The sequence below is a fragment of the Lissotriton vulgaris genome, chromosome 12, assembly GCF_964263255.1.
Source record: "Lissotriton vulgaris chromosome 12, aLisVul1.2, whole genome shotgun sequence".
NCBI classification, from domain to species: Eukaryota; Metazoa; Chordata; class Amphibia; order Caudata; family Salamandridae; genus Lissotriton; species Lissotriton vulgaris.
The window spans coordinates 489453447-489480699 of record NC_141700.1 but is presented as its reverse complement, the minus strand read 5'-3'; the positions used below and the strand labels follow the sequence as shown (position 1 = coordinate 489480699).

General features: G+C 50.3%; 1 protein-coding gene across 2 annotated transcripts in view; it reads right to left on the bottom strand.

Annotated features, from left to right (window-relative positions):
* LOC147676823 (butyrophilin subfamily 3 member A3-like) overlaps nucleotides 1-27253 on the bottom strand; it is a 443159-nt gene that overhangs the window by 255588 nt on the left and 160318 nt on the right. For both annotated transcript variants that reach the window (XM_086945236.1, XM_086945237.1), the window contains one exon: nucleotides 22287-22643. In XM_086945236.1, coding sequence (XP_086801362.1) covers nucleotides 22287-22611 — 325 coding nt within the window. In that variant the 5' untranslated portion in view covers nucleotides 22612-22643. The remainder of the gene's footprint in view (nucleotides 1-22286; nucleotides 22644-27253) is intronic.

Sequence of the window (27253 nt, the reverse complement as noted above, 5' to 3'; positions counted from 1 at the left end):
AAGATATGCTGTCGAGCAACACAAACATTTATTATTCAACAGCATCCTTCAGTGGCCCTCATGTGCGAGAATGGCAGCGGGTGCGCGGAAAACATTGCTAATCACAGAGGAGCCGCAAGGTGGCCGAGAAAAACTGCACAATAACTTTTTGAAGGGATCTCTTGGGGGAAAGCAAGAAACGTGTCGAATTACACATAAAAACAGAGGAGAGGGTGTTTGTGCAATGCCAACAATGAGCAGAGGGTTGAAATTAGAAACTAGTTTTTTAAAGCAGCCGCTCTTAATCCTAAACAAAGGTGGCCACAGGACCCACCCAGTTCTATTTTTACATTATTCACATTTTTTAAGCAGTGCGGCAGCGGCCCCTAATCACCAACAAGAGAGGCCGGGCCATTATTTCAGTGTTTACATTTGCTTTGCATCGTCTCCCTATACATACTGGGCATCATCACATGAAATGTTTCATTTCTGTGGTGCAAACATATGGGCAGCCATCTCCCTCGAAACAAGCGCTACACACCTGCCGCTTTATATATATATATATATTTTACATTGGCAGCCCACCTTCAAGCTTTAAAGTCGGCTACTCTCTTGCTGTGCTCTCCCAGTTCGCTTTTAGCCCTCCCAGTGCAAATCTTGCATTCCCCCCCCCCCCACGCCCTTTCTCTGCGCATCGAGTGAGGCACCATCCACGTCCTTATTTGGAGGGGGAACTTTTAGAGCCTTTTCAAGAGGTCAATGGCCTGCAGTTGAAGAACAGCATGGTATCCCAGAGGTAATACTGGAGGAGAGAAGGAAATACGAATGGGAGAGGAGCAGTTATTTGAGAACTTTTGAAAGGTAGAATTCCAGTCTTGCTTTGCTATTCGTTGCTCTTTATGGTTTTGTCACAACAAAATCCTTGCATGCAATATTTAAAAAAAATATATTGATGAATGTTTTCATTAGCTATTACCGCTTTGCACTTATATCTTATGAATAATTGCCTAGTTTGTGTCCTTCTGCCATCTGTTTCAATCGTTTTTTGTGTCCTTCTGCCCTTTGTATCCCTCGTTTTTTGTGTCCTTCTGCCCTCTGTTTAAATCGTTTTTTGTGTCCTTCTGCCCTTTGTATCCCTCGTTTTTTGTGTCCTTCTGCCCTCTGTTTCAATCGTTTTTGTGTCCTTCTGCCCTTTCTATCCCTCGTTTTTGTGTCCTTCTGCCCTCTGTTTCAATCGTTTTCCCCTTGTTTTTCGTGCCCTTCTGTCCTCTGTATCCCTCGTTTTTTGTGTCCTTCTGGCCTCCGTTTCAATTGTTTTTTGTGTCCTTCTGCAATTTGTATCCCTCGTTTTTTGTGCTTCTGCCGTCTGTTTCAATCGGTTTTTGTGTCCTTCTGCCCTTTGTATCCCTCGTTTTTGTGTCCTTCTGACCTCTGTTTCAATCGTTTTTTGTGTCCTTCCGCTCTTTGTATCCCTCGTTTTTTTTGTCCTTCTGCCCTCTGTATCCCTTGTTTTTGGTGTCCTTCAGCCCTCTGTCCTGCAAACTATCCCTTCCCCCCTGCCCACAAAACTACCCCGACCCCAGCCCCCCTACCCTGAGCCCTGAACTCCATTCCCTACATCCCTAAACTACCCCGCTCTGCCTTGACTTCGTAAACTGTCCCTTCTCTGTCTGCTTTGAGCCCTACAACTTAAGCCTAGGCCCAAATGGATGGATGGGTGGATTTTTTGGGTAAAGTTTTACTTAATGCGATTTTATATAGAGTGAACTTTACCCGAAGGTGTCAGAGCACTTTACATAAGAACCAGTTGCAAAACATAAGGACTTTGGATTACATGCGTTTGATAAAAGATACAAATATAAAAAATGTTTAAATGTCTTCACGCAAAGAAGACAAAGAAGAGACTGTTGATTATAGTTATCTCTATATACATGCGCGCTCACTCACAACTCATATGCCTGCTCCCACTCCCCCGTCCCCATCTGCGAGCCTGAACATTCATTCATTCATCCACCCACCCACTGACCCATCGATGCATACACCCATCCATGCATCCATCCATACAGTCATCCGCCCATCCATGCATACACCCATGCATCCATCCATCCACCATCCATTCACCCACCCATCCATGCATCCATCCATGCATGCATCTATCCATCCGCAATGCATCCATTCATCCGCCATGCATTCAAGCACCCATCCATGCATGCATTCATCCATACACTCATCCATCCAGCACCTATCCACTCCGCACCACCATATTATCACTCAGCACCACCACAGCATCACTCAGCACCACCACAGCATCACTCAGCACCACCACAGCATCACTCGGCACCACCACAGCACCACCACAGCATCACTCAGCACAACTCAGCACCACCACAGCATCACTCAGCACCACCACAGCGCCACCACAGCACCACTCAGCGCCACCATAGCATCACTCAGCGCCACCCCAGCATCACTCAGCGCCACACCAGCATCCCTCAGCGCCACCCCAGCATCACTCAGCGCAACCCCAGCATCACTCAGCGCCACCCCAGATTCACTCAGCGCCACCCCAGCATCACTCAGCGCCACCCTATCATCACTCAGCGCAACCCCAGCATCACTCAGCGCAACCCCAGCATCACTCAGCACCACCACAGCATCACTAAGCACCACCCCAGCATCAATCTGCGCAACCATTCAACAACAACTGGTTCAAATATGTTCTCTCAATGTATCAAGCTTTATTACAAATGTCACAAAAAGATGTTAATATTTCACTTCTGTTCTTGGATTTTCGTCACAATAAAATACACTGAACATAATCTTCGCAAAAGTTATTTACAAAAGTTTAAGCTATTGCCATTATAAATTACAATCACTTTTATTTAAGTATTAATTATTTAAAAAAATTAAAAGCCATTGTTATTTGTAATATCAATACATCTAAGTCACGTAAATACAACATATGTTGCATTACAAATGCTATAGGTGTCACATTTGCAAAAGTTAACACTATTGGCATTGTAAATGACAAAGTTATTAATTTCGCTATTTTCAAAACAAAAACATAAATAAAAAAATTGTCATTTACAATACTAATTCTTCTAACTTTACTAATGCGAGACCTATTGCATTGCAAATGCTTGTTTGTGGGGGGGGGGGGCGGTCTGGTGAATAGATACCGGAGCACCGATGCACTCTGTATATCTGTGATCTCTAGTTTAAGGGTTCCATGGAAATTGCAGTAAGACTAATAGTGGCGTCTGTACTATTAGTACGAATGCAAAAATAGAGCAGCTATTGGGCGATTGTGCAGTATGCCAGGAATAAAACTCTCAATTGTAAAATGTTAGTGGTAAAATACGATGCTCATTACAGGTCTCCGAACTATCGAGACCGAGGGTGCTAAGAAATGGAATCTATAGCATGTCCTTTGCACTTACAAATGTGGTGTGAGCACGACTCTGCATGTGGCTTAGTGGTGCCCTATAATTATTATTTCTAGATGTGGCAGTAGTGTATCTATCATACTGTTGTCCCCATATCAAAAACAATGGTTATATATATAACTGTATGATTTGGTCATATATCAATGATCCTTTGGTGCTGTATAGGCGGTTTGCATATGGAATACGTATATTAAACATTTGCGCACAGTGTAGTTACAATTGGTATTTCTTTGTTTGACAATTCTAACACATATATTTTAAACAATTCATGACCCAATAAAAAACTTTCATATGTATTCGCACTCTGAATATAGTTGTTTTTGTTGCAGTGATAATACAATTGTCTAATAGCAGGTGGTATCCTCCTACATACGGAATGGGTGATGGATTAAACCCAGATCTTTTGACTGGGTGTGAGTGTTTGATTGATTCAGATGCTCCGTCCATCACCACCTCCTCCTTTTGTACCACTTTTGGCCACCATAAGTGTGGCAGGGTATGCTCAGACGTGAGTCCCTTGCTCACTTTGCCACTGGATTCAAGCAAGCCAGGCTGAAGACGGCTGGAATGCCAGAAACCGGGCCTCAGAAGCTTGTTTCCGGTCCAGGGAAGACATGGCTTGGCAGTTCGGGCTGGACTGTTCCCATGAGGCACAGGGTCAGACTGAGAGCGGCAGAGTACTCCAGAATGTCATGCTGCCCTTGACTCCTCTCACTGCTCTATTCACATTCCCCTCCATAAGATCTGGTTGCTCATGGTAAATGTTAGTTCCCAGATACGGTAGGCAGCAAGGCTCCCACTGTATTCCAAGCAATCTGTCGGGGATTCCCATTGTCCGACGCACCGGGAACAGACTAGTCTTCTCTCAGTTCACGCACAACCCTGACAACGCACCAAACGCCCGCAGTGGCTCCTCCGCTCCCTCTAAGTCCCTGCCAGGGCCCACCAGAAACATCAACAGGTTATCCGCATAGAGTGATATATAATGTACTCCTCCACGCATCACCAGCCCAGTATAGTGCTTCCCCGATCTAGCTTGCACCGCCAGGGGCTCAATCGCCAGCGCGAATAACAGTGGAGAAAGCGGGCAACCCTGTCGCGTATCTCGTCCCACTATGCAGGAAGCTGATACCGTCCACCGTCCACAACCGAGCCTTCGCTGACGTATATAGTATTTGAGTCCACCGCACAAAGTCCTCCCCCAACCCCATCTTACGCATAACCTGAAAAAGAAAGGACTATCAAATGCCTTTTCTATGTCCACCGATAGAATCAAAGCACACAGTAACTGATCTCAACAGTTCTCTAGGATGCGCAGTAGCTGTCGCACATTAAAAGCCGTATTAGGCTTTGGGATGAAACCGGATTGATCTTGGTGTATTAGCTGTGACATAAAGGGGAGGAGGCGCGACGCCAATATTCTACTTAAGATTTTATAGTCAGTCGTCAACATTGACAGCGGGCTGTATGCCTTCATATCCGTAGCTTCTCTCCAAGGCTTCAGGATAGGGATAATAATAGCCTCCATGGTGGTCTTGGGTAACCTCCCTGCTTGTATGCCTCCCGATAGATCAATTGCAACCGCGGAGCCAAGCAATCTGCAAATTTAGAGTAAAACTCTATGGGGAGGCCGTCCACTCCAGGAGTTTTGTTATGAGTCATATGTTTAATCACACTCCTTATCTCTCCTACCACGATCTCACTGCACAGCAGATCCCCCTGCTCCTTGGTCAAGCTCGGTAGAGCCACCTCTTCCAAATATTCCTGTACAGCGTCTGGGCCCTGAGCCAGCAGGCTACTGTATTGTCCAGCGTAATATTCCAGGAACAGGCCATTTATCCCGACTGCGTGTGTACCACCTCCCCTGATGGGGCTACCAGGCCCAATATCGGCATCCCCCTGGGGGTCGGTTTAGCCAACCAAACCAGCAGCGCGCTCGATTTGTCCCCCTCAGCAAGCATCCTAGCTCTATAACTCTTATAATCAAAGGAGCGCAGTCTCTCCACCTAAACCGCTACTGCCTCTCTAGCTTCCGAGACCTCAGCTTGCCCCCTGGATTCCCAGGTCGGACCTTCTCCGCGTCTCGCAACAGGCCTTCTGCCCTGTCTAAGTCAGTCAAAATCGACTTCCGTACCCCCACCACCTTACTATTACAAATCCCCCTAGTCACAACCTTAAACGCATCCCACTCAATTGCCAGGGACGTCGCAGTCCCTTCATTCTCCTCGAAGTACTGTTCGAAAGACCGGATCTTCCAATGGTTCCAGGTTGAGCTGCCAGGTTGGTATGACCGCCCTCTCCTGACTCCACCGTAAGCGCACTAGCAATGGGTTATGGTCTGACAGCGTTCTCGAAATAACTGGAGAAAGGTGCACTTGCTATTTTTTAACCTGTATAAAGGGTTTAATTTAAGAATGGGTATAAAGATGGGTGCTACAGTACTGTATCCACTGTCAAACTGGATAGCAAACAACTAAGACATAAAAAAAACCCAGGAAAACCTGCTTCGTACTGTGCACTGTTCACAGGTTGCAAGAAATGCAGACCACTATAATCAAAAAAATCAGACAAATTACATCAATTTGTAAGTATATTTACTGACACGTTTTGAAAATATACATTTGCTTACATCAGCCATTCAATGATTTATCAGGAAGAACAACACTTTTGGAAAAAAATAGTCAAGTGTTATGTCATGTATATACAATAAATCAATAATATGCAGAAAAATTAATCTTCATCTGTTAGTTGTGCGGGGCCCTATGCAATTCGGGACTACACCGTCCCTTCATCAGGGCCAACCTACACATGAAAAAATTATAAATTGCTTTTGAATGCATCATAACATATGAAGTGAACATCACTGTCGTAGAAAAGATCGTAGTGGTGCCTATTTACAAACATCCTGGTAATAAAACTCATGTCAATTGGAAAACACCTTGTAAATACCAAAGATTCAGTTTGTGCTGAAAAGATAAGGTTTAGAGAAAGTCTCACCGATAAAGTTAAGAAAATATATATTTATAAATGTTTTCATTGAATGGCTGATGTAAGCAAATGTATACGTTGTTGGTAAATATACTGACAAATAGAAAATAGATGTAATTTGTAATTTCTTGCAACTTGTGAACAGTGCACAGTACGAAGCAAGTTTTCCTATTTTTTCTTTATTCCTGACAGCTTTCTCGCCAGGTGCTCACTACCTGTCACCTTGGAATGAACAGCAGGGGTGCATAATATCGCATCTAGCCTCACATGCAAGTCGTGGAGGCCGGAACAATACGAGTAATCCTTCTCTTCTAAATGCTGGGCAAGCCATGTGTCTATAAGATCCCAATTAGTTTGCCAGGTGCCCCTTGCCTTGGAGACCCTATGTATCGAGGTCTCGAGTACGGGGGGTGAGATCTATCGCGCTCCACATCAGTTATTGAATTAAAGTCTCCCCCCACTATTGCCGTAGTAGTTAGATATGACCCTAGGCACCCCAACAATTTCTGAAAAAAGGAGTGTTCGTCAACATTAGGGGCATAAACACTACATAATGCAACATCCATTCCATCGAGCCATCCCATTACTGCCACAAACCTCCCTTCCGGATCAACCAAGTGCTGCAGAGGCTGAAAAGGGACCCCGTCCTAACCCACACCAATGTACCCCTTGCAAACACAGAGTAGATCGTGTAGAATAACTGCCCCCTCCACCTCTTTTGTAGCGCTGCCCCCTCAGTTAGGTCAAGATGTGTTTCCTGAAGGAAAGCTATATGTACCCCCGCCGTACCAGGTAGGTATGCACCTTGTGCCGCCTTTGAATCGTGTGAAGCTCCAGCACATTCCAAGTAATACATTTCAAGTCATGTAATGAACCCATTAATCATACCGTCAGTGCCGGTCTCTCAACCCGCCACATGGCTCCTCCTGAGGTCACCCGGTCCCCCTGCTGCCGCCGCCTGCTCGTATCTGCCGCCTTTTCCCGCTGTGCCCCTGATTCATTGTATTTTTGCATCTCTGCTGTGCCCCAGATTTTGTCCTCTGTTCTAGCGCTTCTGCCGCCTTTCCCCGCTGTTCCGGTGCCCCTGCTGCCGCCGCCTGCTTGTATCTGCCGCAGCTGGCAGCAGGCAGTATCTGCCTGCTCGTATCTGCCGCCTTTCCCCGCTGTGCCCCTGATTTTTTGTATTTTTGTATTTCTGCTGTGCCCCTGATTTTGTCCTCTGTATCTAGCGCTTCTGCCGCCTTTCCCCGCTGTTCCACCCCGCTCCCTGCCGCTGCTCCCCCGCGGCCCGCCCCCTCTCCTTCTGCTCCCTCTCCCTTCTCCCATTCGCCACCCCGCTCCCACCTCCCAGCTGCTCCTCCCGCCCCCCCCCCCCACTCTCCATTTATGGCAGAGTCCGCACGTACGTGCGCCCGTCCGTGCGCCCGTCCGCGCCTGGACCTAGGGTGACCAATCGTCCGTAAATTTTACGGACAGTCCGTAATTTTGGCTGTCTGTCCGTTGTCCGTGAAGGATTCTTTAACGGACGCCATTTGTCCGTCATTTTGACCGGGCACAGCTTTCCCCCACCGCCCTTTTTGACTCCGATGCTGTATGAAACCTCAGACCCCCAGCAGCACTGTAGAGGCACAGCGGGATAGCAACCCTCACACCTCCAGCCCTCGATGAGCTGTTAAGAGGTGCTTGAAGGTGACAGAGGGAGGGGCTGCAGGTTCAGGAGCAGGGGGCATCCATTCACATGCAAACAGCCCTGAATGCGTCTTGTATCTGCTATTTAGAGGGGCCGCCGCCTCACACATTCCATTTCTACCCAGGGCCCCAAACATCCTAGACTCGGCCAGATTACACCCCTGATTACACTGAGGCAGCACCTGCTTCTCTTCACCGAGCTTAATTACTGTCACTAATTTGTAAGCAAACCTCGGTTCTTCAAACATGCATAATGTAATACAATAAAGAAATGGCACAATCGCACCCACACTGATTAACAAAGTATGGAGGACAATCAGTTCAATCAGTTCTCTTAGAGTATCTCATGTAAGTACTGTATATCACAGTGGGGGATGGCATTTTGGACAGAGAGCCTGTCTTCTCGTTGTCTTGTGCAGGAGGGGGCGAGAAGCCCAAGATGATACTAGAATACTGCATGCCCACCCCTGTGCCCACCCTGGTGGATCACGTTCCCTCTCCTGTGATGACTCCTGCTCCTGTCCCCCCATGTGGTGGCTCCAGTCCACCCCCCGCCTGTGATGGCTCCTGTCCCCCATGTTGTGGCTCCAGTCCACCCTCGCCTGTGATGGCTCTTGTCCCCCCATGTTGTGGCTCCAGTCCACCCCCGCCTGTGATGGCTCTTGTCCCCCCTTGTGGTGGATCCTGTCTCCGCCCTGGGTGGCTTCTGTCCCAGTCCTGGAACAGCCCCTGCAGCGAGGGTGAAGTTCTTGATGGGCCTCTTCTCAAAAGGGCTCAGCTCAAAATTAATATGGAAAGGTGGGCGAGTAAGTAAGTGAAGGGATGTGTGAATGGCTGGATAAATTAGTGAAAGGGTGAATGGATGAATGAAAGATTGAATAAATGGATATTGAGAGAGGATAGATGGATTGATGAGTGAGGGGAAGAATGGAGAGAAAATGTAAATAGCTGGATGTATGGGTGGAAGGGTAGCTGGATGATTGATGAGGGGAAAGATGGATGAGGGGAAGGATGATGGATGGAGGGGAAGGATGGATGGATGAGGGGAAGGATAAATGGATGAGGGGAAGGATGGATGGATGGATGGAGGGGAAGGATGGATGGATGAGGGGCAGGATAAATGGATGGGATGGATGGATGGGTGAGGGGAAGGATGGATGAAAGGAAGGATGGATGAGGGGAAGGATGATGGATGGAGGGGAAGGATGGATGGATGAGGGGCAGGATAAATGGATGGGATGGATGGATGTGTGAGGGGAAGGATGATGGATGCGGAGAAGGATGGATGGAGGGGAAGGATGGATGGATGAGGGGCAGGATAAATCGATGGGATGGATGGATGGGTGAGGGGATGGATGGGTGAGGGGAAGGATGGATGGATGACGGGAAAGGATGGATGATGAGGGGAAGGATGGATGGATGATGAGGGGAAGGATGGATGGATGGATGGATGGATGGATGATGAGGGGGTGGGTGGAAGGATGGATGATTAGGGGAAGGGTGGATGGATGGATGGATGATGAGGGGGTGGGTGAAAGGATGGATGGATGGATGATGAGGGAATGGATGGATGATGAGGGGGTGGGTGAAAGGATGGATGGATGATGAGGGGAAGGATGGATGATGAGGGAAAAGTATGGATGGAGGATGAGGGGAAGGATGGATGGATGATGAGGGGAAGGACAGATGGAAGGATGGATGGATGGATGATGAGGGGAAAGGATGGATGGATGATGAGGGGAAGGATGGATGGATGATAAGGGAAAAGGATGGATGGATGATGAGGGGAAGGATGGATGGATGATGAGGGGATGGATGGATGGATGATGAGGGGAAGAATGGATGGATGATGAGGGGAAGGATGGATGGATGATGAGGGGAAGGATGGATGGATGGATGATGAGGGAAAAGGATGGATGGATGATGAGGGGAAGGACAGATGGATGGATGGATGGATGGATGGATGATGAGGGAAAAGGATGGATGGATGATGAGGGGAAGGATGGATGGATGATGAGGGAAAAGGATGGATGGATGATGAGGGAAAAGGATGGATGGATGATGAGGGGAAGGATGGATGGATGATGAGGGGATGGATGGATGGATGATGAGGGGAAGGACAGATGGATGGATGATGGGTGGGTGAAAGGATGCATGGAGAGTGGGTGAAAGGATGGATGGATGGATGGATAAGTGGGTGGGTGAAAGGATGGATGGATGGATGATGAGTGGGTGGGTGAAAGGATGGATGGATGGATGATGAGTGGGTGGGTGAAAGGATGGATGAGTGGGTGGGTGGATGGTGGGTGGGTGGGTGAAAGGATGGATCCGTGGATTGGATGGTGGGTGGGTGAAAGGATGGATGAGTGGGTGGGTGGATGGTGGGTGGGTGGATGGATGATGGGGGGTAGGTGGATGAGTGAAATGATGGATTGATTGATAAGTGCAAGGGTGAATGAATGGACATATGAGTGAAAGGGTGGGTGTAAGGATGGATGAGTGAGTGAAAGGGAGGGTAGATGGACAAAAGGATGAATAGATGTGTGAAGGAGTGAAATGATAGATGGATGAGTGATAGGGGCAATGGATGGATTCATGAGTGGATGAGTAGATGGATGGATGGGTGGGTGGGTGGATGGATGGATGGAAGGAAGGCTAAATGAAAGGGTCGATGGAGAGAGAAAGGGAGGATGGATGGATGACTGAAAGAGTGGATGGGTGGAAGGATTAGTAAGTGAAAGGATGGCTGGATTGGTGAAAGGGTAAATGGCTGAATGGATGAGTGAATGGGTGGATGGGATGAAGAGTGGATGGATAAGTGTACAGATGGATAGGGTGAAAGGGTGGATGGATGGATAATGGAGGATGAGTGAAAGGATGGATGAGGGGATGGATGAGTGAAATGATAGATGGAAGGATACATGATGGATAGGTTTGCAAATGGTTGAATATGTTTGGAAATGGCTGGGCTTACTTATATACTATTGCGTGACCTCTGATGTGTCTGTAAAACGTACCTATTGTCCTGAAGTTTTGTCCTGAATTTTGACCTCCTGTCCTGAATTTGTGTCCTGAATTTTGACCCTTTGTCCTGAATTTTTACACTCACCGTCCTGAATTTGCACCAATGCCAGTTGGTCACCCTATCTGGACCGCGCCCAGCGCCAGGACCCCTGGCCCCCACTGACACCAGGCCACACGACGGACCTACGACGCCGCCACCTTCAACGCACTCAACGCCGGCCGAACCCCCGCCTACTACCAAGCCACCCCGAGGCGCACCAACGGACCCTTCACCTGCCAAGCCTGCAAATACACCTGCCTCCGTACCTGCACCACACCCGCCAAGCCAAGCACCAGCAGCAACCACCTCAAGTGCATCCTGCTCAACACCCGCTCCGTTCACAGACACACCGTCGAACTCAGGAACCTGCTCGACACAACATCACCAGACATCGCCTTCCTCCCGGAAACCTGGATGAACGCCTCCTCAGCGCCCGACATCGCCATTGCCATCCCGGACGGATACAAGATCACCCGGAGGGAACGCGTCAATCAGACTGGAGGAGGCATCGCCATCATACACAAGGACACCATCCGCATCACGACCAGCTCTGACGACACCTTCAACGCCACTGAACACCTCCACTTCCAGATACACACCGACCCCAAGACCACACTCAGAGGCACCCTCATCTAGAGACCCCCGGGACCGCGCACACAATTCAGCGATAACATCGCAGACTTCATCAGCCCGCACGCCCTCACCTCCGCTGACTACATCCTCCTAGGGGACCTCAACTTCCACCTGGAGAACAACAAGGACAGCAACACCACCACCCTGCTGGACAACCTCGCCAACCTCGGTCTCAAGCAACTGGTGAACACCCCCACCCACTACGCCGGCCATATGCTGGACCCAGTCTTCTCCTCCAGCAAGGACATCTCCTTCAGCCACTCCACCGGACTTCACTGGACTGACCACAGCTGCGTCCAGTTCAGCTTCAGAAGAACCACGACCCACCACCACCCGCAACAGTCACCCCGCAGGAACTGGAACAAGATGACCACAGACCAGCTCACCACCTCCCTCAGCCAGAACCCTCCCGCCAGCACAACAGACCCCAACAAAGCAGCCTGCAACCTCACACAGTGGATCACCGACTGCGCAGACGACCTCGCACCACTGAAGACCCTCCCAGCAGATACAGCAGCAAGAAAACCTCTTGGTTCACCAACGAACTCAAGAACTCCAAGAAGAACTGCCGCACCCTCGAGAAAGCCTGGCGCAAAGACCGGACCACAGACAACATGACAGCCCTCAAGCACGCCACCCGCAAACTCCACCAGCTGATCCGCACCACCAAGAAGACAGCATTCAAAGAACGACTGGACAACAACGCCCAAAACAGCAAGGAACTCTTCAGCATCGTCAAAGAGCTCTCCAACCCCAGCGCCGGAAACAACTACATCACTCCCTTGCAAGACCTCTGCGACTCACTCACCGCTTTCTTCCACCGCAACATCACCAAAATACACAACAGCTTTGGCGCAACAACCACGTACCCAACCACCGAACCCACACCCCCACCAGCACCCTCATCGCCTGGACCCCGGTCAGCACCAAAGACACCACCCGATCGATGAACACCATTCACTCCGGATCCCCAACCGACCCTTGCCCCCACCACGTCTTCAACAAGGCTGACTCCATCATCGCACCCCAACTCCGGGACATCATCAACGCCTTCTTCAACACTGCCACCTTCCCGGACTGCTGGAAGCATGCCGAGCTCAGCGCCCTCCTGAAGAAACCAACAGAGGACCCCACCGACCTCAAGAACTTCCGCCCCATCTCGCTCCGCCCTCTTCCTGCCAAAGTCATTGAGAAGACCGTCAACAGACAGCTTGCCGCCTTCCTTGAGACAAACGGATCTCTCGACCACTCGCAATCCGGTTTCTGAGCCAACCACAGCACCGAGAAAGCCCTCATCGCAGCCACTGACGACATCAGATCCCTCCTCCACAACAACGAAACAGCGGCCCTCATCCTCCTGGACCTCTCCGCAGCGTTCAACACCATCTACCATCGCACCCTAGTGCAACGCCTCAGCAACATCGGAATCCAAGAGAAGGCACTGGAGTGGATCGTCTCGTTCCTCGCCGGAAGAACCCAGAAAGTCCGCCTCCCCCGTTCAGATCCGAGGCCACCGAAGTCTTCTGCGGCGTACCACAGGGATCATCGCTCAGCCCCACCCTCTTCAACGTCTACATGAGCCCCCTCGCTGCCATCGTATGCCAACACAACCTCAACATCATCTCCTACGCCGACGACACCCAGTTGATCCTTTCCCTCACCAACGACCCAGCCACCGCCATAGCCAGCCTACACGAAGGGATGAAAGACGTCGCCGAGTGGATGAAGAACAGCCGCCTGAAACTGAACTCAGACAAGACGGATGTCCTCATCCTGGGACCATCACCCTCCGCCTGGGACGACTCCTGGTGGCCCCCCACCCTGGGCACCACTCCCAAGCCAACGGACCACGCACGTAACCTGGGCTCCATCCTGGACTCCTCCCTCTCAATGACCAGACAAGTCAACGCCGTCTCACCATCGTGCTTCAGCACCCTGCGCATGCTCCGAAAGATCTTCCAATGGATCCACACCGAAACTAGGAAGACGGTCACCCAGGCACTCGTCACCAGCCGTCTGAACTACGGAAACACCCTCTAGCACACCGGTGTCATCAACTACCCAAACCCTCCTCCCCATCCCTCTCCCATGCCCACTCCCCAGAAAAGGCATTACAACATTAGAACCCATCCAAACTATTACTCAAACACACAACTAAGCTCCTAATGAGTCAACCCACACAAACTTACGGGAGGTAAGCCCTAGGCTTCAGAGATTCAGAAACCTAATTGTCCATCGTCCTGCGCTCAACCTTCGTATCACTGAGCCCGCCCCTTCCGGGACCAAGCATGTACGAGGCCTTTTCTACATATGTTCTACGATCCCCCGTACTCCCCAGATCCCTAAACAATCAGTTTTCATCCAATCAAAGTCGCAACTAGCCCCCCCTTGGCCCCCCCACCCCAGCACTTCATTCAGGATCAGCCAATGCCTACATCACCCATCAACGATCTCGTCCGCAGTCCCAGCTGTCACATGTGGAAGCTTCTGGCTCCCAACCTTCGATTGTTCCTCATCCTCTTCCAGGGACCCTCCGTCTGATTTCGATCCCTAAGGGTGCAGCCCTGCCCTCTCGTGTGAGATAGCCGTGACAGCCTGCAAAGCGGCTGTGCCCTCCATCTCTGTTTGCGTCGTCGTCGGTTTCTGGGCCACTTGTTGGCGATGGCGTTAGCACCTCATCCTTCGGGGTTGTGGTCTCGTCCCATCCTCTGGTACACTACTCCCCGCTTCCCCGAGTCCTGCTTTATACATCTCCAACCAGTCCCACGCCTCCTCTGGGTTTTCATGGAATGTTGACTTGTCGTCCATCGTTATTTTTAGTCGCGCAGGGAACATCAGCAAGTATTGAATGCCCTCGTCTCTCAGTGCCCTCTTAACTGCCACAAACGATACCCTGCAGTGCTGGACCACAAATGTGTAATCCGGAAACAATGTGACCTTGCTGTTGTCCACCGTATAGGGGCCCACTCTCCTGGCCTGGTTCAACAGAAGATCCCTGTCCTTGTAGTGAAGGAGCTTAGCCACCACTGGTCTCGGCTGCCTCCCAGGAGCCAACGGCCTGGCAGGCACCCTGTGGGCTCTCTCTAGGGTGAAAAAGGACGTCAGTCCTGCCGGTGCGACGGTGACTTTTAGCCAGTTTTCCAGGTATACCACCATGTCCGGCCCTTCCACCCCTTCCGGCAGTCCCACCACTCGGATGTTGTTTCTTCGATTCCTCCCTTCTGCATCCTCCGCACACTTTTCCAGGGTCTGCAGCCTATGTTGAAAGTCGCCATCTGCGCTGCTATCGATTTCTGAGCCGGTTCCAGGATCTCTATCGATACTTCTATTTGTTTCACCCTATCGGCCAGCTTTTCATGGTTCGCTCAAACCAATCCCAGCCCTTTCGCCACATGACCGATGTTCTTTTGCAAGGCTTCCCTAGTGTCTGCAATGGCTTGTAGTATTTGATCAACTTGCTGCTGAAGCAACCCCTCTGGACATTGTTGCGATCCCTCTCGTGCCTCCGTGACTGCTGTATCGTCTTCCTGTTCTGGCGGTGCTCCCACCTGCTTTCCTCTTGGCTTCCCCATGTCCCCGCTGGATCATGGGATCGCTTGGTCGCCGAACTATCACTATGGTGCATCGCTTCACCGCTGCTGCTCTCTATGCATACGTGGTCAGGCAATGCGACAATCTCTATTGTGCCGGTCGCCGCCCTCTTGTAGACTCACCAGCCCAGTCAGGATAAACCTTGCCTCACAATGGCAGCATCTCGGCCGCTTCTTGCCCTGAACACCTGCCAGCCTTCTCAGTCGTCTCTGCCTCCACTCCTTAATCCTCCCTCGCCGTGGCAAGACCTTCCCACAGTCCCAGCTCCTGTGATCCACCAAAGTCAGGTATTCTACCTTGACTGACTTCAAAAGGAAGTGAGTCACCATCTGTGTTCATCCCACCACTCTCCAGCTCTATTGCCCAGTCACCAGGTCGTTGTGGCCTACAGGGCCCATCAAGAATCCCTGCAGTTCACTTCACCCAAGACCGCCAACCTCAGAACCTTCAATAGTGGGGAGTCATCCACTATATACGCCCAACCGCTCTCCAATGCCAGCGTTCAGTCAATAAGGTGCTGTGCCCTCCAGGGCGAGTCAGACGCAGTTGAGCAGTCTGTGGGCACTCCCTCAGCTTGGCACTGGGGCTCCTAGTATAGGTTCTTTTCTCCATTCGTGCTCCTCCCAGCTGTTATTGCCTGCTACACTCCACTTCTCACAGAACCCCAGGGCTCCAAGCCGCACCTGGCCCTGCTGTCTCCCCGCTATCGCTGCCAAACAGTCCTGCACTTGCCCAAATGTCTCGGGGCTGCACTCGCAGGCGATGTTCAAACACTACCAGTCCCAGCGGACCCGCCCGCCTGAAGCTCTGATACACGGCTCAGACAGGCACAGCAATCCTGGTCCGCATCCCCCCCTGGGCCGATACCGTTCTTTTAGATGGACTGCTCCATGACGGTTGCATTCCACCTGCCGCCAGCGGGTGTCACAACACGCACTACCTCAGCGCTGGCAGGCCGCCGATTCCGCTTCCGAGCATACAAAGGAGAGGGGGGAAGCCCGCTCACCGCAGTCTCCGGCCCGTGTGATGCCACACCAAGTCGCAATAGTTCACCGCCAACTTTGCCAAGGACCTCAGCCTCCCAGTGGCAATGATGTGCTTCCCGGGCCGCTCCTCACACTGGGTCTCCGCCGCTACTGCTCCTCGTCAGGCTGAGGGAGCGCCATCTTGTGCCACTGTAGTCAGCCGGCTCGGCTGGGCATCGGGCTCCAGCCACTGAAGCCTTCCAGTGCAGGTCCCTGTATCCCCAATAGACCTCCGATGTGAAAGCTTCCCTCACCGGCTGACCCGGCCAATGACATCAGCCTTCGCTCCTTCTCACAAACTCACGGAGCCACTATGCCGCTATCTTAGGGTCACGACTCGGCTCTCTTCCAGGTGGCAGTTTGCCCTAATTCACCGGTGACACAGTCAGCCTCCAGGTTGCCGAGGCATCCAGGCACATTCCTCTACAACTTCTGGGAATCGGGTGGCTCGTTTTGTGCCCCTTAATCAGTATAAACAGCGGGGGCGGCACTAAGCCCTGTGCTCACGTGTCCGCTCTCATCCGCCTTGTGGCCATGCCCCCGGCAAATGTGGGACTGTTGGTGTTTATGATGTAGGAAAATGGCAGCATGCCAGAAAGCCTCCGTGTGCGTGCATGTATGTGAGAGAGAGCGATTGTCTGCACGGGCGCAAATGTGTGAACGTGGGTGTTCATGATGTAGGAAAATGTCAGCATGCCCGAAAGCCTCTGTGTTTGTGCGAGAGATATTGTCTGCACAGGCACTAATGTGTGAATGTTGGTGTTCATGAATGGTACTGAGTGCGAATGCATGTGTAAAAATATCTGCTTGTGACTGCTGCAGCGTGTGAGTGGAAGTGTGAGCAAATGGGAGTTTGTGGGTGAATGGAAGTGCGATTGAAGTGAAGTGCGCTCACACTGAAGGGTAGTCGTGTAAGACAGCTCTCGAGTGGGAATATGAGTGCATTGTGAACAAATGCAGGCATGAGAAAGTGATCTGTAAGAACACAGGTGTGAAAAACTTGATTCTAGGTAAATAGAACAGGGTGATTGTGAGGGTTTGTGTGTGTATGTGGCTCCTGTGTGTTGCCACATGCGTGAGTGAAAGTGCTTGTGCTCATTTTTCAACATGTGTAAATGTGAACTTTTTAGATTATGATGGTCTTTGGTCCATGGATGTGTATGAACGTCTATGTGTGCAGTGCAGGTGTGTGGGCGTGAGGAAGTTATAGTATGTGAGTGTGTGTGTGAATGCCACCATGAGTGTGCGCATGATTGTTTTCAAGGAGTGTACCGTGTACGTGGTGAATAAGTGTAAACACAGGAGAGTGTGCCGGTGTCATGTAAGAGTAGTGAAGTGTGAGAGGCGAGTGCAACAGTGCCCGTGGGCCACCTTCCCACCTGTCACCGCTGCTCTGTGTCTCCTCCACTCATCCTACGCCTCTACAGCTCGCTACCAGCAGCAGCCACCTGCTGATGGCCCTTCAGGCCTGGCTGTGGTAGGTGAGCCTCGCCCGAGGAAGCTGGTGCCTTGATTGGGTACAAGATACTTCGGCTCACCTGCCCAGACTTGGGTGGGCAACCAGCTGAGGGCTCTGGCGGCTCCGGCTACTCCAGTGGAGTTGGGGCGTAGAGGCAAAGAAGTCCAAATGCGTGGGCACATGTAGGAAACTCAGCTGGGACTAGCAAGGACAAGCTCGCCTCCTCACATGTCTGGGCGGCCTGATCTCTCTCTCCCATTCCCTTAGGGGCTGGTGTTGACTCCGAAGGTATCTGGGCGGCTGCCCTGCCCTGGCATCTCCCACTCCATCGGCTCCCCTTGGGAATTCGGCCGCAACCTAGGGACTGTACATTAAATGCTGCTAATTGGCCTGCAACACTTATTGTGCCACCCAATTAAGTAGGCTATTTAACAATGTGTTATGTCAAGGCCAGGGCCTTTGTGTTAATTTTTGCATGCTTTCTGGCCAGGGTGCCATTTTTAGACATTTCCATGCCTTCTGTCGGCCTAGGTGCTTATGTGTGACATTTCCACAGTTTCTGGCCTCAGTCAGTGGCCTGTGTGCTCATGTGTGACAGCATATGTCAGTGCTTAATGTGTGACTACATGAGTGACAATTTACTATGATTTAAAAGTTAATACAATCTAATATGGAATGAAAAATGTGTTGAAAAATGCTTTGTTTTGGCCTTTCTGTCTTGCAAATTTTCTTGGGGGGGACAAGTTCAACCCCCCAAACACTGCCTAGTAGTGGTTGCTCAATGCGCTTGCTCGCTACACACCATGTGGGGGGCTGGTCTCACTTTTACTTTGTTCTCTCTTAGTCACTACTTGTTTCTATTTTTGGTGCTCTCTGAAAGAATGTCCATGGGTACATATGACTAGGTGGGTAACCTGGTGCTCTTTAAGGTCATCTTCTACTATTTACTGTGCTTTGAAAGTTGATACAATTGAATATGTAATGAAAAATGTGCTGTAAAATGCACCATTTTAGTCTGTCATTTTCCAAAATTTTCTCGGGAAGAACCACCCCATACCCCTCTAGTAGTAGTCGGGCTTGCTCGCTGCGCTCGCTCGCTACATGCCAGATGGGGGCTGGTCTGCCGAAATTTCACCAGGGCTGCTTTCAGTTCCCAGTCTGACCCTGGACACCTGGGTGGGTTCAGTGCGAGCTACGGGTGCCAGGACACATTTGTAAAATGAGAGGAAACCCTGTATTCTAACTCAGAACACAAAGAACTCTCACTCCAGGATCGCGTTATTCAGTTTAGATATACCAGGGCCGGTCCTAAAACTCCTGGGGCCCCGGGCGAAAGAGAAGATGTGAGGCCCCTCTAATTTGCATATATCTTCCAGTCGCAGCCGGCATGACTCGCGAATGGAGGATCTCGCGGGAGTTCGGAAGGGAGGGAGAACAGGAAGCAGACAGCCTCCCTCCCCTCCCCTAAGTCAATCATAATGCTGCAATGCCAGCGTTGTGATTGATCAGGATGCCGACCAGCCAGGCGCCTATGGGGAGGTCATTTTCCCCATGTAGGCTGCATTGCAGCCTACATAGAGAAAGGCCAGAGTGCGTATGACTGGTTTGGCTGAACAGTCAGCGCCCTTAGCAGTTGGCAAGGCAATCCTCTCCAGCCCTAAAACAGACCCGCCCGCCCCCAACAAAACACTTCTGCTTTCTCACAGTGCTAGAAGCAGAAACATAAAATGGTTGTTTTAGCATTTTGTGTTTCTGCTTTTGCGAGAAAGTAGTGGGGCATCGCTCCTCCGCCCTAGTGAAGGAGCCGCCTTTGGTAACATCACAAGAAGTGACATCATAGAAAGTGACATCGCAGGACTATTGATCTTATTTGGCATCCCTGAAGAGACCTAACGTGGATATCAGTAACATGGACAAAAAGATAAATATACAAATGAAATAAGTCCATATATTTTAAAACTGTTAAATGGATTACATTTGTCTCATTAGATGGAAAAGCTAGGTGCAGGTCTCACAAAGATGTATATTATTGATCACCGGAGTTTCATGACATTTTTGTTGTTGCCGAAAATTCCTGGAGACCAGGAAGGAGGCAGCAAGTGCTTTTAGAAACATAATATATTCGCAAACATGACCCAAAGTCAGCGCTCAATGCGATCTCACCGTTTGCACCACCCTAGAGCCTCCCTGCTCAAGGGTCCTGTGACCTCAATGACAGAGTCACTGTTGCTCTAGAGTGTGCTGCTTTGTAGGCCTGCCCAAAAGACTTGCGGTGGGCTTCAATAGGGATTGTGGTAGACAGGCCTTCAAGGTTTACCCACACTTGCCACTGCTAGGGTTCACCTGCTGGTGCTAAGACACCAGGGCTTCTAAGGTCGTGCGGGTCCTTCCAAGGTCTAGCATGGAAATGTGCTCCCTCAGGGAGATTGGTCTGGTGGACTGGTCATGAAGGCTGAACCTGGTTCCCCAGTTCCAAATTCGGCAGCTCTGACCATAGTGCCACATCCTCTCTCCACTGAACACCATACTACCCCACTGAGAGAAACTCGCACTGCCTTCAACTACAACCCAATTGTGCCCCGCTACTAACACCTAGAGGCGACTCATTTCAAATTACGCACTAGACAAGAGCAATATGCTGCCTAAAAAAAAAAGTGACAACATTCTGGAAAAAGCAAACACTCATAAGGAATGTAAGTTTAATTAAAGCATGTGAAATGTAAGCAGGAACAACATGGTTACCTTAACGCTTTAGCACTTATTCAGAAATGAATGAGTGCTTTTGCATGAAAAGTTGAGGCCATGACTACAGGGCTGGAACGGACCTGCTTCAATGCCCATTGAATATATCCTTACAAAACAAAAGCAATATAGTTTAAAAAGACCACATTTGTGAATACAGAGCAGCGGTATGCACTTTATTATCCAGTCCGCCAATCAAGGAGGTATTGCAGTACATCCAAAAATGGTGCACTTCCCCACCTGGGGAAAACAATGCTGATTAGAGAAAGACAAGAAAACAAAAGTAGCGCTTCACTGGTAAACTCTGTGTAGTGGCACTAATCTGTTTTGGGTGTGAATAAAATCAATCTGGCCCCTTTTCGACCCACTCTGTCTTGCTTTAGTTATTTTTTAGTTTGAATTTTTTATTTCTCTCTTTCCCAAGGCTGCACTTCGGGCCCCTGGGCCTGAAGCAGTAACAAGGCCTTTCTTAAAACACTGCCCCAGCACCAATTTCTCTGGCTGCTCCCTCCTCTCCTCACCCACTGCTCCTTACCTGTGTCCGGCTGGTCCTGGAAACAAAGGGGCCTTCTGTCACCTAGCAACAAAATGCAGACAGGGAATGGCTGGTACTTAAGAGAGGTGTTGCCTCGCCCCTGACACTCTGAGCCCTAATTGCTGGCCCTGCCGCTTTGACTTCCCCACTCTGTTTGTTCCTCCCCCCACCCCTGCACCCCCAGGAATGCCACCACGCGCTCGTCGACACCAGACATCTCTGATGTGCATTGTAATGTGTGGGGGGGGGGCCCTGGTGGAGCAGGGGGGCCCCCTGCCTCTCACCTGAGCGCGAGGCCCTGGGCGGCTGCCCATACTGCCCATGCCTAGCGCCGGCCCTGAGATATGCTATTTTAAATGGCAACACGTTCCGACCTTGGTGGTCTTTTTTAAAAGCTAATTTACATGTGAAACCAAACTCCTTCTAAACTACACAAAACATAAAAGACAGACAATCTAAATTGGCTGCTTCCATGAACAGTGACAACAGACTGCATGCTTTCTGTAAATTCAATACAATTCATGTGACTTATCTACAAGATTAAACAATTATTCAGTTATATACTTAATATACGATTCTTGCATGCTTCACATCAGGCGTGAGGAATGATGCAGGCAGACCATTTTATATGGGATTCGCCCATGTGGAATAAAACATTACTGGAGTTGCATCTGTTTTGCGGCATACTCCAGCAATGTGTCATTATTGCACACCAGATACGTCAGGATTCCTGACGTATCTGGTCAATCCTTGCGAGATGGAGCACCGCACTGTAAATATGGGGCATCCTAGGTGTCACAAGGAGGGCGCAATGAAAAGTGTTGCGTCCTGTTTTCAAACAGCGATGCAACACTTTTTACAAATGAGGCCCAAAGTATTGGTCACTTTTGGTGTTTCACCAGCCAAAGCAATCCTAGAACTTTGTGGTGCACAATAGAGTTAGAACCTCGGTGGTCTCATTGTGAAAATTTCACACCAAAACCAGATTTACCAGTTTACATTTGGAAAAGTGGCTTGAAAGAAAAGAGCTACAGAAAAACAAATGCACAGCTATATAGGTGCAATATTTACATATGTGGCGTTGCCCAAGCTATGGAGACGTAAAAAATGCTTATTATGCAATAAACTCACTAACCTGTCACAGTCACCTTCAGTCTGTCTGAGGTTTTCAGTGGAATAGAGTTGGACGTGAAAGTGCAGAAGTACTCTCCTGCATCGGCAAGCGTGATGTTGCGAATCGTCAGAGCTACTCTTCCACTGGCAATGTCCTTCAGGGTCATCCTGGTCCTGCCCCTGAAAAGCGACGTCTGCTTCTCCTCATACTCAGTGCCATTGCCATAGAAGTGCACAATAGAGTCCTCATGCGCTCCCTGGGTCCATGTCACCTGCATGTCTTCAGCACTGATCGGGGGGAAGAGGAAACATGCCAAGGTGATGTCCTGACCGACCGAGGCACACATTTGGCTGTTGGGTGCAATGGCATCACTAGTCCCTGTGTAGTAATCATGACAGAGGGGCGGGGTTAGCAAATAAAAAATAATACACAGCTTCAGTGTGCATGATGCACAATAAACAGCACATATACAAAATAACAGAGATAGATTCCCTTGTATTTCACACACTGTGGAGATCTGGCCCTACACTCAGCAAATAAAGAACACCGTCTACAAACAAGCATTGGTAAAAACCAATCGGTCTGCGTTGGCTGCCAGCCTTTGTTTTTATTCAATGCTTATTTTATTGTGCAATTGTTTTAAAAAAAACTTTTATGAAATATTGGGGCATATAAGCAAGGGCCAGATCGCCGCTTTATTGGCACTTTTTGCCGATAAAGCGTCGATTTTTTTTATCGCCCAATTACCAAGCTGTCGCTAACAGCAGTTAGTGACAGCTCCCAGGCAATAGCGACCGGTTTGGGGCCCGCTTTGCATGTCAGCGATATTTATCGCTAATGACATGCAAAGTGGGCGTACTCAAACTGGTAGCGACTGAAAGCAGTCGCCTATTAGCAATTCTCGCGATGCGATAAGAAAACGCGCGCTAACTGCGATTAGCGCCAGGATTTTACACCTGGTGAAAGCCTGACTTTGCCATAATAGTCATTGGGAGGTGGATTCTACGGCTAAGTCCCCGCCTGCCTATTAGCGAGATTTTCCTTAGCGAAAGGATTTTTATCGCTGGAAATCTCACGTTAAAGATGGGATTCGCCGCTATTGCTGGATTTTTTATCGCCGTGTAGATAAACGTTGGTAATACTGCTTTATCTCTGCGATAAAATCCAGTGATAGGAGGCGATTAAAAAAATCGCGTTAAGCGCGGTTTGCGATAATTATCGCAAGTTGTTGCTAATATGCCCCATTGTTGTATAAGCTTCTAAGCCCTCAGCAATATTAAAAAACACTGTGAAAAAGTAAACAAAACTATTTTGTCTCAAAAAGCACACATTGCCAGAGAAGTTTCTGTACCGAAAGAACGTGGGGGCATATAATCAAGAACGGCATTAAAATGATTGCCGCGGCGATAATGGGCTTGATAATATGCCTTTGAGAATTCCAATAGAAGCCCATGTTCTGGTGTGAACCTGGGCTTCAATGGGAATTCTCAAGGGCATATTATCAAACCCCTTATCGCTGCTTTAGCTGCAGTTTCCTGCCGCTAAAGCGGCGATAATTTTAACACTGTTCTTGCTAATATGACCCCTACTTTGTGAGTGGTTATACTCCTTGTGAAAGATCTGAAGGCCATCACTCACATCAGAGTTAGCCAAAGGCTGAAGTGCTGATTCACCTTCTCATGCTGTGTGTTGTAGTTGACGGAAGAAAAATATGAATGACACAACAGCAGCCTAATAGATGAAGTGGGTTGGCTGAAAACCGCTGTAGGTAGATATCTAATTTTATTTAAATCAAAAGGTCTCTGCCTCACAAAAGACTACCATTGCCCCTGGTTTGATGTGTTCCTGTTGCGGGTTCTAAGCCCAGCGACAGCATTGTGGTATAATTTTTGAGGGGACAAGCTGGGTACGCTGTGTATTTGTGTGGTTGTCTGCAGATTCAGAAGTTTCCGCCACGGTAGTACATGGGAGATTCCTATTTTTAGGCAAGGTCTGAGGTTTGAAGGGCATTGTGGGTAAGAAAATATTGTGGGATCCATGCACTTTTAACCGCTACGACGCAGTTGGAATTCCTCCACGGTGCGGAAGAATTCAACGCCTGCGCGGAATGGACGGCCCCAAGCCGTCCTCTGCACACGCCCACCGTGACTTGGACGGCCGGTGGGCGTCCAACGCATTGAAGAGGTTACAGTCGAGCCTGCAGGCAGCCCATAAGCGCTGTCGCTTGTGGCAATCTGTTGTGCTTTAAAAAAACAGATCTAAAAAGGGGCTTTCAGCCACCCCCCATTACTTATCATTGGTTGGCTTCTTATTCACTCAGGGGCATATTATCAAGGACAGCATTAAAAATTATTTCTTGCACAAGAAGACGGTGGTAAAACACATTGAGGAGGCGATACGGGACTACCAGGCACACAATAGTAACTCGGACACCTCGTTGGCGACACAGTGGGCGGCACTGAAGGCAGTCCTCAGGGGGGAATTCATCTCTATCTCCTCGGCAGACAATAGGGAGCGGCAACAGAAGAGGGAGGAGCTGACTTCCCAGGTCAGGGAGCTCGAACAGGTCCATCGCCGTACAGGTGCCCCGAGGGTCTGGAGGCAACTGAAGGCTGCCAGGAAGTTACTGTCGGCACTGGACATGGACAGAGCCGAATACGCAGCGTTACGTTTAAAGCATGCATTCTACACGGGAGGGGATAGGTGTGGCAAGCTTCTGGCGCATAGGCTACGAGTCGTGCAACAGCGGAATGTGGTGAAGGAGCTCTTGGGTACGGATGGGGTGGCTGTCTCGGGTGATGCGGAGGTGGCGGAGGCCTTTGTGGTTTCTATGAGGCGTTGTATACCGGGGAGCCCTCCTCGCCGCGGGACACCGCGGACTACTTGGAATCTGTGGCCCTTCCGGCGCTTGACGCCGCTCAGGCGGAATATCTTGAGCGCGATATCCATGTTGAGGAGGTGATCTCCGCGATTGCCAGGCTCAAGCATGGGAAGGCCCCGGGCCCGGACGGTTACACGTCCCTGTTTTACAAAACCTTTTGCCCGGTTGTGGCCCCTATCCTCGCTCGGTTGTTTAACTCCTTCTCCAAAACGGGAGCCATCCCACCGGATCTCCTACGAGCGACGGTCTCGGTGATTCCGAAACCTGGGAAGGATCGGGCCTTATGCGGCTCATATAGGCCCATCTCGCTCTTGAATGTTGACCTCAAGCTGTACACGGGGATTCTGGCGTCCAGGCTGGCCCTGCACCTCCCGGGCCTGGTGGAGGCCGACCAAGCTGGATTTGTGCCCGGCAGGCAAACTGTCGACAACACCAAACGCGTGGCACATATTCTGGAGAAGGCTTCTCGAATCCCGGGCGAGCGGATGCTGCTGTCGGTGGATGCCGAGAAGGCCTTCGACAGAGTTCACTGGCCTTATCTGGAGCAGGTACTCAAAAAATTTGGCATCGGCGATAAATTCTGCTCGATGGTTTTCAACTGCTATAGGCGCCCTTCCGCAGTGGTGAGGGTCAACGGGTGCAGCTCCCGTAGTTTTGCGATCGAGCGAGGCACGAGGCAGGGGTGCCCCCTTTCCCCACTCCTCTTTGCTCTATACATGGAGCCGTTTGCCCAAAGGATCCGCCAAAACCCAGACGCAGTTGGGATCAAGATGGGGCAGTATGTCCACGCGGTTAGCCTCTACGCGGATGATGTCCTGCTAACTCTGGATGACCCCAGGAGATCCCTTCCCGCCTGCATCCACGAGTTGGATGCTTTTTCACGTGTGGCCGGTTTCAAAATGAATATGGGCAAGTCGGTGGCTTTGGTCGTGTCTCTGGCTGCGGACACTAGACGGGACCTCCAGCGGCTCTTCCCCATGCAGTGGTCATCGTCCCTGGGGATTCTGCTGGCGCCGACGTTACCTGCGATGGTGACGGCTAATTACACCTCTCTTAGTAAGAAGATCAAGGAGGAACTTGGCCGTTGGGGCAAGGGCCTGTTGTCTTGGCTTGGCAGGATTGCGGCGGTCAAGATGACGGTTCTACCGCAGATCCTATATCTTTTCCGAGCCTTGCCGCTCCAACCTCCGGTGAGTTGGATCAGACAGACGCAAGCTGACATCGCGCGCTTTGTCTGGCAGGGTCGCAAGCCACGGATGAAGAGAGTTCTCTCCACGCTTGCTCCGGAGGCGGGGGGTCTTGGTATTCCGGACCTCCGGAAATATTTTCAAGCAGCGCAGTTGCGATACCTTGTGGAGTGGAGCAGGTGGGAATCCGACAAGCACTGGCTCTTTCAGGACCAGGCGGTGGCGGGGCGCACCCTCCAGGAAGTTCCATTCTTGCGCCGTGCTCACCGGCCTCCCAATCTTTATGCCTCCTTTGTCACGAGGGTCCCCCTGAGGGTGTGGGACACGGTCTGCGAGACTCGGGACCTCACCACGTTCCCCTCGCCGTTTACACCCATTATGGATAACCCAGATTTTTCCCCAGGGATGGAACCGGGCGCGTTCTCCCATTGGCGGTTGGCGGGCTGCCGGGCGCTCTTTCAGATTTACGGGCCGGAGGGGGTGGTCCCCTTTCAGCAGCTTCAACAGGAGTTCCGCCTGACAGAGTCTGATAGACTGCGATATATGCAGGTCCGGCACTGGGCGTTTCAACCCCAGGTACGGGACACCGCTGATCGTCAGATAACACCTTATGAGCGGTGGCTGGTGACCCGTGCCTCGGATGCTAAATTGATTACTGATCTTTACAAATTCTTACAGCCTCCTCCGTTTCACTATTATAACCCGGGCAGGGAACGATGGCACAGGGAATTGGGCAGGACGCTTAGCCACAAGGAGTGGGACCAGATTGCACACCGGGCGAGACACTCCGCGTATCACACCGGCCTCACTGAGACATTCACCAAGGTGTCCACGTACTGGTATTACACCCCTGAGAGATTGCACGAGATGAATAGTCATATTGAGAAGGAGTGCTGGAGGAGTTGTGGTCAGGTGGGGAC